This window comes from Anabrus simplex, chromosome 3 (assembly GCF_040414725.1).
Source record: "Anabrus simplex isolate iqAnaSimp1 chromosome 3, ASM4041472v1, whole genome shotgun sequence".
Classification (NCBI taxonomy): domain Eukaryota; kingdom Metazoa; phylum Arthropoda; class Insecta; order Orthoptera; family Tettigoniidae; genus Anabrus; species Anabrus simplex.
The window spans coordinates 373,136,718-373,151,741 of record NC_090267.1 but is presented as its reverse complement, the minus strand read 5'-3'; the positions used below and the strand labels follow the sequence as shown (position 1 = coordinate 373,151,741).

Below are 15,024 nucleotides of genomic sequence, written 5' to 3'. Positions count from 1 at the left end.
GTGACATCTTCTGAGAAACTTGAAAATTAATACAGTAGATAAAGTTCAGACTTCCTCCAGCAGAGGAGTTTCAACTGGCGCAAAGTTTGAATTAGCGGCGTGGAGGTGTACCGCCCGGTACAGACCTCCCCCCCCCAAAAGTCCCTCCAGGGGTGACACATGAAATTTGTTTGATAACAAGGTCCAAGTTATGATGTTGATGTGGAGATTAATTGCTGAAGCATTTATAAAAATTGTCTGAATTTGGATTGATCCAGTTTCAAAATTCTTGTAGTAACTGTTGAAGTAATGTCTTTATGTTTGTAGAAGTTGAATTCAGAAGGAAACTTTTAGTTTTTTAAAGTTGAGGAAAAATTTTCTAAGTCCACCAGATATTGCAGTAAAATCCAAAACAAAGGTAGTAATGTTGAACAGGAATGTCCATATAGCTGCTTGAGTTCAGAGGAGGCCGCTCGGACCCCTCAAGTACCCTGAAATACCGCTCGCCCGCACTATGAGAGGAGTAGTGGAGTTGAAGCACGCCGCACCCGCGGCGAACATGCAGGTCGCGGGCCAGTTACAGGTTGTGCGCTGCACATCAGCCTTGGCCGGGAGGAGGACTCCGGCTCGCCGTACACAGGTTGGCCTCACTGGGGAAGGGCGGGCCCGTACCCTGCCTCAGGAGCGGTACGGCGCCGCGCTGCTGCGGGGGCACTGAAACATTAAAGCTCGGCGGCAGAATTTTGTTGGACCATCATCATTTTTTGGGAGCACAGGCATTGTGGAGAGGTTGAGGGGCCAGCGGCGTGAAGATATTCATGGCATATATAAGCCACTGTGTGTTATGTTAGCAGGAGACGGGAGCGTGGTAATGGCCATGGTAAGGACAGGATGGCAGTTTAACTGATCGGGGGAGGTTTACAAACAATAATTACACACAAAGGAAACAGATTCCAAGGGCAGAAGGCCTAAAAAGTGAAACCACTCAAACAATATATAACCTTCATATTTCTTTCCAAATTATATGAAGCAAGTTAACACAGAAATTACACCGGTTTCACCTGTGACAGGTGAACCCTAAATATCCTCTCGGTGGCTGGATTACTTAATAACAACGTAACCGGCGTAAGGAAATCTAGAATAGTACACGGCCCATGAAATCTGGGGGCAAGCTTGCCCGCAGGAACAAAATTCTTGACCATCACCTGGTCCCCTACCTTCAAATGGGTGGGTCTCCGTCCACGATCATATCTTTCCCTAACCTTTTCATGAGACACTTTAAGGTTGGCTTTAGCCTTCTTCCAAAGATCTTTAATGTTATCTGGGTCTATTGTCTCAGGTAGAATGTCACTCAGAGACCAGAGGTTAGAGAGCGGCGTGTTGGGAACAAACTTGAACATCAGCGAAGCTGGCGTAAACTTATGAGATTCATGAACCGCCGAGTTCAAAGCAAAAGCTAACCAATGCAGGGACGTGTCCCACCTGGAATGATCTTCATGATGATAGGCAATAAGCGCGGACCTGAGATTACGATTAACCCGTTCAGCCAGAGATGGTTGAGGGTAATAAGCAGAAGTTGTCACATGAGAGATGGACAGGTCAAAGCAGAATTTACGAAATAAATTAGATGTGAAAGCCTTAACATTATCAGACACAATACAGTATATTGACATGGGCCAAAAGAAGCAAAGATTGAATTTAGACAAGTAATGGTGGACTGAGCGGTAGCCAGCTTAGTCGGAAATAACCAGGAAAATCTTGTAAAACCATCTACACATACAAAGATGAACTTGTTGGCATTTCCCTTCGACTGGGGGAAGGGTCCTACATAATCAATATACAGGCGTTCCATAGGGCGCGACGCTTGATGAGAAGACAACAGGCCTACCTTGGTGGACATGGTGGGTTTACTAAGCAAGCAGGATTTACAAGCCTTTACTAGTTCACGGATTTCACCGTCCATACCTTTCCAGATGAACCTTTCACGAATCTTTTCACGAGTTTTAAAGATTCCAAGATGCCCCCCTAATGGGGTCTCATGATAGTACTTGAAGATCATAGGTACAAGAACAGCTGGAACGGCAACTTTCATCATCTTATCATGCCTCGAAGGGCAACATAAAACACCATTCCTCAGTACGTAAGGGACAACATGTTCCCCAGAAGAAAGAGTTTCCATAATCGAAGCCAGCGTCGGATCTTCACGTTGATATTTCTCGATATCCCTAGAGAGCATGGGAGCATCTGTTAAGATGGCATTAACCTCAGATAGTGTGCACTCGGGAGGTGATGAACTATCGACCGATTCATGGGTCTCGACGTCGTTGGAAAACATACGGCTGAGTCCGTCTGCAACGACATTTTCAGTACCTCTGATATGCCTGACATCGAATTGGAAGGTAGAAATACGGATGGCCCAACGGGCTATACGACCAGTACGACGCGGCCTACCTAAGACCACCTTAAGGCTTGATTATCTGTCTCCAGGTCGAATTTGACATGTTCCAGATAGAGACGGAACTTTTCTAAGGCAAATAAGACTGCCAAACCTTCGAGCTCATGGATAGAATACTTGGCTTCTTGAGCCGATAGAGTCCTAGATGCATAGGCGATGGGTCGCCTCCCTAGTTCAGTCTCTTGAAGAAGGACTGCAGCTACCGCCGACGACGACGCGTCGGTTTGGACGATGAATTTCTTCGAGAAATCAGGCATAGCAAGTACAGGGGCATTACAGAGAGCTAATTTAAGATCTTCAAAAGCGGCTTGTTGAGAAGGTCCCCACTCAGATTTTATGCCTTTCCTACGAAGAAGGTTTAAGGGCGCCCGCTCTATTAGCGAAGTTAGGAATAAACTTCCTGAAGAAATTCACCATACCAATGAACCTGGCGATACCTTTGATGTCCTTGGGAGGTTTAAAATCACGGATGGCCTGTGTTCTAGAATGATCGACTGCAACACCATCAGGTGACACAATATGCCCTAGGAATGACATAGAGGGCTTAGCAAAGGCAACCTTGGACAACTTGACAGTTAACCCAGCCTTGCGAAGGCGATTGAGAACTTCTCGCAGATGATCTAATGTTCTTCAAAGGTCTCCGAAAATACGACGACATCATCCAGGTAGTGATACAAGTACTCAAATTTGATGTCGGAGAAGACCCTATCTAGCAGTCTAGTGAGTACAGCTGCTCCCGTGGGGAGCCCGAAAGGCACGCGGTTGTATTCATACAAATTCCAATCCGTGGCAAACGCTGTAAGATGTTTAGACTCTTCGGCTAGGGGAATTTGATTGTAGGCCTGATTCAGGTCCAAGATAGTAAAGAACTTGGCCTTACGAAACCATGAAAAGCAAGAATGAAGGTCGGGAAGGGGCACAGATTGTAACACCACCTTCCGATTGAGAGCCCTATAATCAATGACAGGCCTGAAGCCACCTTGGGGTTTCGGGACTAGAAAAATAGGCGAAGAATACGCCGACTTAGAGGGCCTAATAATACCATCCTTCAACATCTGATCGATGATTTCTTTCAGAGCCTTCATTTTAGGTGGAGATAGCCTATAAGGTGGAAAACGGACCGGAATCGAATCCGTGACCTCAATTTTGTAATCAATAAGGTCAGTAACACCAAGAGTATCAGAGAAAACCTCTGGAAACGACTGACACAACTTACGAATACTATCAGCCTGCTCCTCAGGTAGATGTCTAAGGTCTAACAACATCTCATCCTGGGTAGGCGAAATAGATGAACCTGATGCAGAATTACATTTCAATAATGGGATTTTACAATTAGACGCAAATTTGAAAGTGCACGACCTACTCTGAAGATCGAGCACAAGACCAGTGTGAGAAATGAAGTCAGCTCTCAATATAATGGGGCAAGACAAGTGCTTAGCCACAAACAATTTGATTTTCCATGTAAATTTAAAAATCTGAATTTTGACATGTAAAGAACCTAGAATGTCTAATGGAGAAGAATTAGCCGAAACATATTGGACCGAAGATGAACAATAGTCAGGAAGCTTACAAACAGATTTCAATTTTGAATACCATTCAGCCGAAATAATAGAACAAACACTGCCTGAATCTAATAGAGCTGTTATAGGCTCATTATTTAACTCAATTTTGAGAAAAGGTACGGGTGCAGGGGTATCCGCCGCAATCCTAAGACATTCTTTGGGGCATTCAACAGATGAATTTGAGGACTGAATTTTCCCTGAATTTACGACCTGTTTACCAGGGGCTGAGCCTCGGGAAGATCGATTAGTCGACTCAGCCGAAGCCACTAGTCACTTTATATTATTGGCATTGGTGGAAGTTGCACTAGAAGTTGAGCAGGAGGGGGTGCTATTTGAATTTGGGCAATTCTTGGCGATATGTGAGAAAGCCCCACATTTAAAACAGCCTTGTGATGAGCCAGCTCCATTATTTGCCCTACTAGATTTGATCAATGGGCACTTGTTCCGAAGATGGTCAGGCGACCCGCAAGCATAACATTCACGAGGTGTGACTGGTCGGCGAGGTGGAGGCCGAGGATTACTAAAAGAAGGAGGGGGTTCTTTCGCGACACGCAAGGAATCGGCGTATCTAACTCCTTCCGCTGAGACGGCCAATGCTTCAAGTTCAGAGAAGGTTTGCGGGCACGCCGCAAAACACAAATATGACCTATAGGATGGTGAGATACCTTCCACAATAGCTTGTACAATCTGATCCTCAGGGAAGTGAAGAGCAAACACCCTAGTATAGAACTTAATATCTTGGATGAAATCTGCCAAGTTTTCATCCAAGCGCTGTACACGATAATAGTACTTCTGAATAAGGGAGGACCTTGCCTTAGCCGGGATGAAGTTACCTAGCAAGTGGGCGTGGAAGTCTTCAGTAGATGATTGCTTGGCAATGGCTCTTACTATTTTGTCTGAGAGAATACCAATTGCATAGGGATAGATGATTTGCAAAATCTGACACGGAGAAAGAGAAAAAACAAGAGCATGGTCCTGGAACTCAACTAAAAACCTTAAAAATGAAATTACTTCACTGGTGGTATTAACAGAAAACTTAGAGATACCTCTGAGCAACATTGCTAATGGATGAGGCAAGCTGCTGAACCCAGGTGACATAGTAGGTAAAGGTTTAAGTGGCAAAGAAGTTAATTCAGAACGTACATTATTCAACGAGGTACGGCGTTCAGACTCGTTGTCCAATGGGGCAGAGGTTGTTTGAGCTGCAACGGTTTTCCTATTGACTTCTCCCTTAGGAGTTTCTTCCTCGCTACCTACATTCACCGTGGTGGGTTGATCAGTTTTGGGAGGAACTTCCCCAGTTAACAATTGGGTAACCTTACTGGACAATTCAGAAAGATTTTCAAGAACCATACTAGCTTCCTTCCTCTGAACGTCATTCAACTTCAGAGACAACAGATCGTTAACTCTATTTGAAAAATGAAATAGCCTGGCTTGCACACGCTTAATTTGATTAGGAGAAGGATCATTTTCTTCAAAAAAACTAACTACAGATGCTAGCTCAGTAGTATTGTCGGTGATCGTGGAAAGAGAGTCGTCAATTTCTTTCTCTCCCAAAGTGGGGATGGAAATGGGCAAATCAAGGGACTCTCTAAGCTTATTTGTATCTACCGCAACCGTGCCTCCAGATTGCACATTTCTAATAGTTAACTCATAGATCAACTCCTCCTTGCGCAAATAGTTAAGATGGAGAACATCGCGAGGGCCGGGCATGATGACAGAACAATTTTGAAAAAAGAAAAATCAAAAAATTCCAGCAACTGAGAATATTGTTAGAGTTCGGATCAAAGCAATGTTTAGCCGTCAAAAGGGGCTAAATTGAGACCCATTCAACCACGCTCTGCTACCACTTGTTCCGAGGTATCTGTGGAACAGCAGAGGTGAAAGAAGGTGTGGGGGTGAACGGGCCTCAAAATACGAAATTAAAGTTAAGATAAAATTTAACAAGGTTATATTTTCTTTTCAAAATCAAGAAATAACAAGCATGGCAGGTACAGAGTAGCAAGGCAACAAAAGTACAATTACAGTATTTACAGGATTTGGGCTTCGAGCCCCGGACTCACAATTCTTGAGCAATTAGCCCAATTTTACGATATACACATTTCAACAAAGGGACAGAAGACCCCTATCATGCCCAGGAGCACTTGCTCCCAATTACACAGTAAAGCCTCCTCGAGGCGTGCAGGAAACAAAATTTCAAAAAGAGCAAACCGCTCTCAATGTTCAAGCCTATCAAAGGCCACACCAAACTCCACATTCAAGTTGTCCTTCAAGGACATGAAAACAGGGGTAAAAATACCCAACCTACTGAGGCCTATTAAGTAAAGAAAGGTTAATTACGTGGCCTCTACAATACCAACTTGAGAGGAGGTGTTCTTGCACTCCTAACACATTTTAAGTAAAACCTACTTGGCACTAGGCCGTTAATGCGAGGGCTAATCCCATACTAAAGAGGTGACTTATAGAAGGAAACAATTTACATTACGTTAAGGAAGAAACGGTTGTGAAAAATAAGTTCACCTCAATGCAATATGAGTGGGAGCTCGAGAGGGTTAAGCACTCTCTATCCCAATATGTAGTTAAAACAGAAAGAATTGACACCGAGTGTCTTTACATTATTAAAGGAAAGTTACATGGAAAAGGCTTCGGACCTGCCCCGAGAGTTAAACTGCTGAGCTAGCAAGAAAAGAAGTTATTAAAAGGCCATTATCTTGTGGATGAACTGCTGCCCGAAGAAAGAGGCGCTTCCCGCCCCCTGCTACGTACTTTACACACTGGTAGATGTTACTGAAGTGGCGCAGAGACCCTAAAATCAGCAGTTTATATACTCTCGCGGAAAGTTCGAGGCGTTTCAGGAATGAGAACACCCTCCCACAAGAATTTTATTGGCTAGGGTTAAGCAACATATCCCCGTAGGGGAAGATACCCCTGATTGGTCATAAATTAAGTAAAGAAATTTGGGATTGGCTAAATTCAAAACAGGGGGAAAGAAAGGGTTATACAGCCAACTTAAACAATAACAGAAAGAAATTTAACAAGGAACAAACTTTTGAAATAAAAATTTCTCCAAAAAACAGTTCTTTCACTTCGCACTAGGGTGCACCATTGTAGTTCTTCAGTAGTGTCCTCTGGAAGAGAATGTTCACACTTCTTACTACAGGCAAAACAAAAATACATCGAAAACAACCCAGTTCAGAAACTTCAAAATTTCCAAGTAGTGACATCTTCTGAGAAACTTGAAAATTAATACAGTAGATAAAGTTCAGACTTCCTCCAGCAGAGGAGTTTCAACTGGCGCAAAGTTTGAATTAGCGGCGTGGAGGTGTACCGCCCGGTACAATAATAATAATAATAATAATAATAATAATAATAATAATAATAATAATAATTATAATAATTATAATAATAATAATCATATGGCCTCAACTACCATGTGCAGACATTTCAATTTGATGCCATCTGGCTGTCTTCTTGTCAATTTCGATGTTCTGTTTTACTCTAGGCCTACCAGATGGCAGACCAAGTAAACCGACACTCTCTTGGGTGACATAAAATCAGCTTCATGGTCCGTATCGCACTTCAATAGATTCACAATTAAGTATTTATTTATTTTCCAAATAAATAAATAAAAAAATAAATAAATACTTAATTGTGACTCTCTTGGGTGTGTATGGCTGAGATTTAATTAATTTTGTCGGGTAAATACCAAATGTGTCACCAGAGATCTTTTACGTGCCGACATCACATGTCATGGAGTATCGAATGGACTTTTTTTCCACCCTTCAAAAATCTCACTACCTCTGCCGGGTTTGAACCCCCTATCTTGGCATTCCGGAGATTTTTATCATATTCAAACATAAACAGACAACATACTAAATTTATTTTTTTAACTGGCATTTTTTAACTCTCATTTAAGTCAGGATTGGTGGTGGTGGTGGTGGTGGTGGTGGTGGTGGTGGTGGTGGTGGTGGTGGTGGTGGTGGTCACAATGTGCATATATAACTGAACACATACAACATAAGGTACATTAATGAAATGAACCCGCCTGGGCCCTATGATCGTTAAGGCATTGTCTGACAGTGGTTAGCCAATTCGATTTCCATTGGTAGAAACAATTCACCAACAGAATGTTGGCCAACAGGGTAGGAGAGCTGGTGGTATAATCATTAGATTGCATGCCAAAAGCCTAGATTCAATTCCAAAACCTTTCCACATTGTTGATATGGTGTATAATAATTTAGTGTGGCTATTTCTAGCCGAGTGCAGCCCTTGTAAGGCAGACCCTCCGATGAGGGTGGGCGGCATCTGCCATGTGTAGGTAACTGCATGTTATTGTGGTGAAGGATAGTGTTATGTGTGGTGTGTGGGTTGCAGGGATGTTGGGGACAGCACAAACACCCAGGCCCCGAGCCATTGGAATTAACCAATGAAGGTTAAAATCCCCGACCCGGCTGGGAATCGAACCCGGGACCCACTGAACTGAAGGCCAGTACGCTGACCATTCAGCTGATATAGATGTTGATTCCCATAGGGAATCTGAAATATTTGTTCCGAATGAGTAAATTTATAATACCAATATAAATGGTCCGTTATTGGACATTATAAATTTTCCAGCTAACTCATTCCTGTTTGCCAGCGTTTCGCCCCCGTGTGCTAGGCTGGGCTCATCAGTTGGTACCTAGCACACCTACCAAGACGCTGGCTAATGCATACCGTGGAGGCCACTGCGTAGGCTAATTGTAGCCACCGGCAGTGCCAATGCACTATGAGAGACTTTGTCTCCTTATCATAAATTGATGCCTGCTTGGCCATCAGATGATATAGATGTTGATTCCCATAGGGAATCTGAAATATTTGTTCCGAATGAGTAAATTTATAATACCAATATAAATGGTCCGTTATTGGACATTATAAATTTTCCAGCTAACTCATTCCTGTTTGCCACCGTTTCGCCCCCATGTGCTAGGCTGGGCTCATCAGTTGGTACCTAGCACACCTACCAAGACGCTGGCTAGTGCATACCATGGAGGCCACTGCGTAGGCTAATTGTAGCCACTGGCAGTGTCAATGCACTATGAGAGACTTTGTCTCCTTATCATAAATTGATGCCTGCTTGGCCATCAGATGATATAGATGTTGATTCCCATAGGGAATCTGAAATATTTGTTCCGAATGAGTTCCGATTCGGACTTCATATGGTGTGAGGGCATATTTCGCTGTGGATGCTGATGTGTCCATCGGATGGTGACAGCCTTGAGCAATCTCCTTCGTGAAATTCGACAGGAGTAGATGCCAGCACCAGGTTTTTCCCCTCCCCACTACTACTATCCTATACCCCATCATTTCATTTCATTAACTTCTCTGATGAGGTTGACGTCAGGAAGGGTATCAGGTTGTAACTGAACACACCCGCCCGCTGTAGTGATCCAAATTCAAAGACGCGGACAAAGTGACTTGCACACGCAAGGAGCCACAAACAGGAAATAGAGTGATAATAAATGACCAATAGCAACACTCCAGTTTGCCACATTCACCAATAAAAACACTTGTACTTTTGACCAATGACAATGACATTCTAGAATTATGCTTTCTGCAGAATTTGCATCTTCGCAGATATTACAAAATGACAGGAAGGGACCACTTACACGTGGCTCACCCTGCCTCACAAGTCATGAATAAAAATTCCAAATCCCTTTCTATAATTTACAGAAAAATACAATTCAAATCAGGAAATGTAATAGAACATAAATCTTCTTCATAGTTCATTTCTTCATATGCATAACTATGTAATAATTTTTAAATAAGAAAGCTTCATACAATAATTTACTTTACATAAACACTTCAGTTCTTTAAATGTTTTTGTTTATCCAAAATGATGACAAGATAAAATTTACATAACATTACATACATAATAAGGACTTCTGTTGCTTCACTGATTTCTGCTCACCATTGGCCACAATAATAATAATAATAATAATAATAATAATAATAATAATAATAATAATAATAATAATGTTACTGGCTTTACTTCCCACTAACTACTTTCATGGTTTTCGGAGATGCCGAGGTGCCAGAATTTAGTCCTGCAGAAGTTCTTTTATGTGCCAGTAAATATACTGACACGAGGCTGACATATTGAGCATCTTAAAATACCACCAGACTGAGCCAAGATCAAACCTGCCAAGTTAGGGTCAGAAGGCCAGCACCTCAACCGTCTGAGCCACTCAGCCTGGCCTCTAACAAACTGTCTAGATCATTTTAAATATATTCTTATTCTGAGAGCAGATATTGGCAAAGAAAGAGCAAAAACTTTCAAACCTCTCTTTTCTCAGCAGCAAGATTTATGACCTAATATACTTAACTTGTAAATTTACACCATTTCCTTACATCTTGTATGGTGATAATCTCATATCACCTTCATCACCATTTTAATAATCAGGAATCAAATAAGTTTACTAGTAATCACGTTCATCTTAATTTGATTGAGCTTAATTGCTGGAATAATGGAATCGCACACTATTGTTATAACAAAAATGATAAGAACATATTCAAATTAACATAATTTGAGTAATCCTGGATAGAACTTAGTCTATCCAGTTAACTTCCACTTGAGAGAAAACTGTTGTTATCCATGCTAATCCTCAACCAAGTTTTGATACTCTGAAATATGAAATTCTGAACAAATAAAACTACTGAACTTGAACACTGATCACATAAATTATAAGATATTAATCAAGTGTCTGATGATGCCTATCAAAACGTAATTCTTATTGAACTCTGTGTAGGTGAAGACTTTCCAAGTGGAGTTAAAAGATGGATATCACGCCCAAGTGAGACTTCACCTTCCACCTGGACTAAGAGAATATGAGGAAATGATATTTCCGTTGGTGCTTCATGTGTAAGTATATCAGTCTGACTGTCTGTAAGAATAAGCTGCATGGAAGAGGGATTTGTGTAATGAAATGTCATATGGCTTTTAGTGTCGGAATATCCCAGGACAGGTTCGGCTCGCCAGGTGCAGGTCTTTCTATTTGACTCCCGTAGGCGACCTGCGCGTCGTGATGAGAATGAAATGATGATGAAAACAACACACACACTCAGCCCCGTGCCATTGGAATTAACCAATTAAGGTTAAAATCCCCGACCCAGCCGGGAATCAAACCCAGTACCCTCTGAACTGAAGGCCAGAACGCTGACCGTTCAGCCAATGAGTCGGACATTTGTGTAATACTTGTACCTTTCATAAGTTCTTCGGAAGATTCCAGCCCATAACAAGAATATAAATGATGAGTTTGTAGGGGAAGGAAAGAATTGGATTACAAAATACCGTATACTTCAAACTACGGCACCAAAACAGATAGGTATTACAGCAACGATGGGACAGGAAAGGGCTAGAAACAGGAAGAAAGTGACCTTGGTCTTAATTAAGGTACAGCCCCCAGTATTTGCCTGGTGTGAAAATGAGAAACCATAGAATACCATCTTCACAGCTACCAACAGTGGAGTTTGAATCCACTATCTCCTGAATGCAAGGTGACAGCTACATGATCCAAACCATACGGCTACTTGCTCAGGACTAATCAATCTACCAAATTCAGCATGATGTCACCACTGTTATTCTGTCAGTATGCCTGCTACCTATCTGAAGGTTCATTTACTACTCTAGTGTGATCACTGGTTTTCCTCCAGGGTGGCTGTGGTTTGAATTCCAGCCAATGCATGTCAGAAATTTGAAATGAAAGGTGATATACCTGTGGTTCAAATTCCACATAAACTGGCAGTCTCACAGCTATACCATCACGTATCAACTGTCATGTAAAACTACAAACTTGCTTTTCTTTCATCTACCACCTAAGGCAGAATTGGGCAACTGACTAACCTGCTTTGTGGTGAGACATCTACTTTTCTCATATTAATAAAATCTAGTTTGTGAATTGCACAAATACTAGCAAGTTCTAATCACTTTAACAAATATCCCCACTGTGAGGTTTTAAATTAGCACAAACAATCTGGGCATCAGTGCAAACAAATCATGGCAGAATCTGGTTCTGGCAGCATAAGTGGGGAATTATAGACAACCCTTCCTGTGAATTGGATTGGAATAATTTACCAAGGGAGGTGTTTATTAAATTTCCAACTTCTTTGATAGCACTTAAACAAAGACTAAGTAAACAGCTGATAGGGAATCTGGCACGTGGGTGACAGCCCTAAATGCAGACCAATACTTCAAACCATTCAGCATGTAGTCATGAAATGCCTACTGAGGAAATTTGAGGGAAACATTCATGACTTGCATGAAGCTACCAAAGAAACAATTAACTGGTTGACATTACTGGTCATATAGGTCTGATTGTCACTACTCACCCCTGTGTAAAACCCACTAGAAGCATTAACAGCTCTTCTTCACATCTCAATAACATGTGCTCATTTTGTGTATTTAGTACCAGTACCTTAATTATCATATTATATGTAAGTGATTATATATTTTGTTTGTATATTTAGTATTTTTAACTATCTGTACGTGATTGCTTGTTTGTATATTTAGTTTTTAATGTATCCTCTTGCCACACAAAATATACGTATATATCTGCTCTTTGTAATTGAGCCAGGTGCACAGTCCAACAACTGATACTGCTGCTCTAAAGAGAACATGTTAGAATATATTGCCAGATATTCATGTACAGTTGAACAATCAAAAATTGATACATGAAGAATTTTAAAGTTCTGTATCAGGCATCATCGTCCTCAGGTGAGCCAGAACAGCTACAACAAAAAAGTGATGAAACTCGCTTATTGCTAAACTACACATTCCTGACAAAATGCGACTGTAAGTACACAATCCAACTGTCCACATATCAGAATAACATAAAAGAATACAATGGAATGGATGAGATACTGCCATAATGATTAAATAAATATGTAAAGTTAGGCAGAAGCCTGACAAGTGAAACTCGATGTGAAGCACTTCACAACATGTCAGTGTTAGTGGAGGGGAAAGGTCCTAGTTATCCACCAGGAGATTGGAGGTTGAAATACTGGTATTGGCAAATTTAAAAAAAAAAATTACTGGACTCTGTTACTCAATTGTGTAACTGAACCATACTATGTCTTCATTTTCACTCTGAATGCTTACAATGAGTGTGTGGTTTATTATCATTGGCTCTTCGAAGGACTGTTATAGCCTTACAATATCAAGTGTGTTCATATGAGGGCCTGTCACCTGTCAAGGTGAGAATCAGGGTTCAAATCCTAGTCTATGCATTTTTTTTTTTTTACCTCATAGGGAGTTGTGTTAAAAACTTGTGTATATTTCTATTCACTGTGAAATCTTTCATTGTGCTTTTAATTATGTTTGTCCTAAAGAGGACTGTTTTAGACATGACTTAATACCTCACCCAGTATCCATTGCCTTGAACAACTTGTCGGAACTGATGTGGCATTGATTCAACAAGCTTTCTAATGTATTCCTAATTGAGGGTGATCTCCTCTCATGCGTCCAATATAACGTCCCCACAAAGCGTCATGCGAACATGGGGGAGGATGAGACTAATCTTTATGTGGTGTTTCCACCTTGCCCACACACATTTAGAGGGTTCAAGTCTGGAGCTCGAGGGATCCAACTGAGTAGTTCAATGAAGTCCTGCTCAAAAAACCAGCCCTGAACACAACCACTCGTGTGGATTAGGGAATTGTCTTGCATGAACTGTATTATCTCATCTGGATAGTGCCCTCTCACAGTCGGAACCTTAATATTCTGCAGAACGTCCAGATTGGTCCAATGTGAGACTGTCATCTATCCAATGGAGCACTTCAGCCACATCACATAACATCCACCCCCAACACGACACAGATACACGGCCACTGCGTAACACGTAGCTATATATCTTTTGTTGTATCAAGCTCCTCATGGCCTGCAAACATGAACCGGCCCAACCTCCACCAAATTGAAAGAAGTCGGAGAAGATCACATGATCCCAGTTACGATTTAACTCCATCTCAGTAAAAGCGCACCAATTGACCATCTGTTCATTGGAGAGAGACACTTTAATGGCAGCCTTTCTGCAATGGAATATGGCTTCTTGTAATCATTTACAGATTATGTATGGGCATAAAGGAAAATTGGATGCCTTCATGAGCACTGCTAAGTTTAATAATGTGTTCTCCTGTGAATTTTCAACCAACCTGTTGCCTTCTCCCCTAGTAGAAACCAGCTTCAAACAAGTGCTTGGAAGACATCCAATGTCCCCTGGCACCTGCCATTGCTGAATCCATCTCTGAGCAGACCTAGGCAAAATGGCACACCAATTTGTCACCTCACGAATGTTAAAACTGCCATGTTGGATGAGAGCCAGCACTTGTTCTCTTGACGCATGTGAATGTCAGAATGGAGTGAAGCATTTAGTATCAAAGTTCAGCCAAACTTAATATGTTGGTTGCCTGGCATCATCACAGTGAATTCATTTGGAATCAAAAAAGGAAAATCATTCACACAGCTGTAGGCATGAATTTTGAAGCCTATATCTGACCCGCTGTATTCCGTGCGAGCATGCCATATGCTTATAATTTCATATTTCTGTCCGCAAATGCATGTCGCAAGGAAGAGAGGAAAGGAAGAGGGGGGAAGAGAGAGAGTAGAGTGAGAATGACTGACACAATGAGGGAAAACTAGCTGACTGTTCAAAACTTAACAGAGTCAAAGTGGACTTTCTTATATTTCACATCTCCAGAGATATAACAATTGAAGCGATGCGCCGAAAAGGGATCTAACTGACATTTTTTCCAAAAGTGAGATATCATCGGAATAAGGATCTATATGGATATCTCTGCATAGTGGCGTAGTCCTGTGGAAGAATTCAGAACTTGTTGCTGTGCTAGGGGGTGGAGAACATCTGTCTCGCGCGAAAAAGGGATCTAACTCCAGTCCAAGATGGCGGAGCATAGTTCTTTGCTTGTGACAACGAGTGCATTAAAACATGAAAATTCAACTAAGAAACGCAAACGTAATGTGAATGAATGGAAGGACGTCAA

General features: G+C 41.6%; 1 protein-coding gene across 1 annotated transcript in view; it reads left to right on the top strand.

Moving 5' to 3' along the window:
* Positions 1-15,024, top strand: part of LOC136866814 (inactive dipeptidyl peptidase 10) — a 1,081,356-nt gene that overhangs the window by 1,011,393 nt on the left and 54,939 nt on the right. The window contains exon 13 of the mRNA XM_067143919.2: positions 10,782-10,894. Within this exon, the coding sequence (XP_067000020.2) occupies positions 10,782-10,894 (113 nt within the window). The remainder of the gene's footprint in view (positions 1-10,781; positions 10,895-15,024) is intronic.